The sequence below is a fragment of the Penaeus japonicus genome, unplaced genomic scaffold (genome assembly GCF_977035675.1).
Source record: "Penaeus japonicus unplaced genomic scaffold, GWHDUDI00000001_assembly GWHDUDI00000037, whole genome shotgun sequence".
Classification (NCBI taxonomy): domain Eukaryota; kingdom Metazoa; phylum Arthropoda; class Malacostraca; order Decapoda; family Penaeidae; genus Penaeus; species Penaeus japonicus.
In genome coordinates, this window is record NW_028234439.1 from 6,963,746 (window position 1) to 6,966,245 (window position 2,500).

General features: G+C 36.9%; 1 protein-coding gene across 1 annotated transcript in view; it reads right to left on the bottom strand.

Annotated features, from left to right (window-relative positions):
* LOC122259097 (dynein axonemal intermediate chain 2) overlaps positions 1 to 2,500 on the bottom strand; it is a 28,937-nt gene that overhangs the window by 1,805 nt on the left and 24,632 nt on the right. Inside the window, exons 10-12 of the mRNA XM_086532718.1 lie at positions 2,297 to 2,485; positions 472 to 558; positions 1 to 93 (exon numbers count right to left, since the gene is read on the bottom strand). The exon at positions 1 to 93 is cut by the window's left edge and continues 1,805 nt beyond it. Coding sequence (XP_086388844.1) covers positions 19 to 93; positions 472 to 558; positions 2,297 to 2,485 — 351 coding nt within the window. The 3' untranslated portion in view covers positions 1 to 18. The remainder of the gene's footprint in view (positions 94 to 471; positions 559 to 2,296; positions 2,486 to 2,500) is intronic.

A 2,500-nucleotide genomic window follows, 5' to 3' on the forward strand; every position in this document is an offset into this window, starting at 1 on the left:
TAGCCTCTTGGAAATCTGCTAGCGCTCCGCAGAACCACTGCTTGAGAAACTTTTGGGTTCGTCGGTGTCTGCTTGTGTTAAGCCATCGGCGTTCTGGAAAGGAGAGGGTGACAGGGTTTTATCATTTATTTATTGTTATTATTGTTCTTCTTCCTCTGATTACTATGATTATCATTATCCATGTCAGTATTATCATTATTATCATTACTATTATCTTTGTTATTATTATTCATATTATTATTATTATTGATATTATCATTATAATCATCATAATCATTGTTCTCATTATCATCATCACCATCATCAACACCGTAATGATAATAAAGATCATAAAAATAATGATTATGACAATCATAAGGATAATGATATCAGTAATAATTTTCCCCACGCCATTTTCCTCCGAGGTAGTAAATCCCGCACGACTGGAGTCTTCAATTGATCTCAAATACGTATGCAACTTGTGCAACCTACCTGACCAGACGGGTCTTCATTTCCATCCTCTGCCTCCGTAACCTCGACTGCAACAGATGCTTCAACTTGCTCAATTTGGGCTTTCAACTGTAAAAAATAATAATAATAATAATAATAAAATAAAAAAAATAGAAGGCTTACGTTGATACTTTTGTTAAAGGTTCGTTATTACTGTTTCAACGCAGTTATATAATTGTTCGTAAAGAGTATCCTTCGTTCTTCAGTCTTTCAGTTCTATCGTTTAAGGATTGCGAATACACCAATCAGTATTATTTGATTGTATATTGAATTCAGGTATTTTATGATTAACGTTTGATAACTTACACGGAACTTAGTGTTATTGGCCAGAGAGATGTCAAGTTGCATTGTCTGGTGATATGAAAAGTTTTTGGGTTCCAATATTCGAAATTACTATTGTTTTCGAGATCACGCAACATATCTGATCTCCTTTAATTAACACTTGTCATTAATTGCGGTAAAGTTGAACACAAAAAAACACCCACTTGGAGATAAGTTATAAGACCGGAAAATACTTTACCAATGAAAGAAAGAAGTAGAAAAAAAAACTAACTCGGAAGTGATGACTGGCTGCTGCGTGGGCAGTGAGGTTTCCATGGCAACCGTACTTTCTGAATGAGACGCTGGTGGCACGTGGTTATCGCAGTCCAAGCCCATCCTATCTTTTTCAATTTTTGTTGTTGTTTTTCATTTACAATCAACCACCATAAAAGTCTGCACAGTAATAGTACAAATAAAAAGAAAAGAAAAGAAAAAAAAGATGCTCTGTTATGCAACAAATGGCACAAATAATAAAGCATGGAAACATATGCCTTTTTTTTCTTCGATCCCCGAAAAGTGATTGGCTTGTAGTAGTTAAGGACAGAACGGAATCAATATGTTAAAAAAAAGAAGTTTCCGGGTTCGCACCTGTGTTCATTATAATAGGATCATTGCCATCAACGTACCGTACATTCACCGACAAGTCCTCATCGATGGAGATATCGTAAAGATAGCAAGAAAATAATTCTGAAAAATAGGAAAATTTCATTCCGAGGTGCCTTATCTAGATTACCATCTGATGGTAGATTTTTTTTTTTTTTTTTTTTTTTTTTTTAGATTTTATTCTCTAAGTTAGCGCTCTTCGATCTGTTTTGATAATAGGAGATTTTCCTTTTCTTTTTCTTTTTTCTTTTATTCTTTTTTTTTTATCTTTACTGTACATGAGATGAAAATATTTTGGTACTTCTTGAACACATATTACGCATCCAATAATTGATATGTATAAAAAAAAAAAAAAAAATTAAGCCTCTGATGTCATAAATCGTAATTCCATGCATGTAAGTCGAATTCAACGGTCAATGTTTGTAAGGAAAGGAGCCCTTTGTATCAGCGTAATTCCCCCTTTAGTTCGTGGAAATTTTACAAAGTAAGCCCCCTCCTGTAGTCTAGGATGCGGGTCCCGTCTCTGGTGTCTACTGTGCCTAGCTGATAGAGCGCCCCTGAACCCAAAAGAAAGTGAACAAGTATCCTCTTATATCTTTGGACACTGACGGTTTAACGGTCACCGAGTCAAAACTTCTCTGTGTTGATAATCTAAAGAACAGGAACTAGAAAAAAATTATATATGAAGTCAAGATTCTTTGTGATGATTTAGAAGGGGGTAGGGGGGGGGGCATCAGTTAGACCTTGGATTTTGATTTTTATAGGTTATATTTACTGTACACGTGTTGGATAAATAATTCAAAATTCTCAAACTTCAGGAGAAATAGATCAATGTCAAAACAAAAGGATCAACTAACTTTCCCCTCTCCCTCCGCTCTCCTACCTCAGCCACCTGCCGCAGATACTCCTCCTCAGCTTCCTTGATGACATCTCGAGCAGGTGTTGCTTCCCCTGGGGCACCCGGAGGTCCTCCAGCTCCTCTTCCTGCTCCTCCTCTGACACGCTCTCTCAGCCGCTGCTCCTTGTGTCGCGCCTCCAAGACTCTCTCACGCCGCGTTTCCCTCTCCAGAATCTAAAAGAGGTTTTA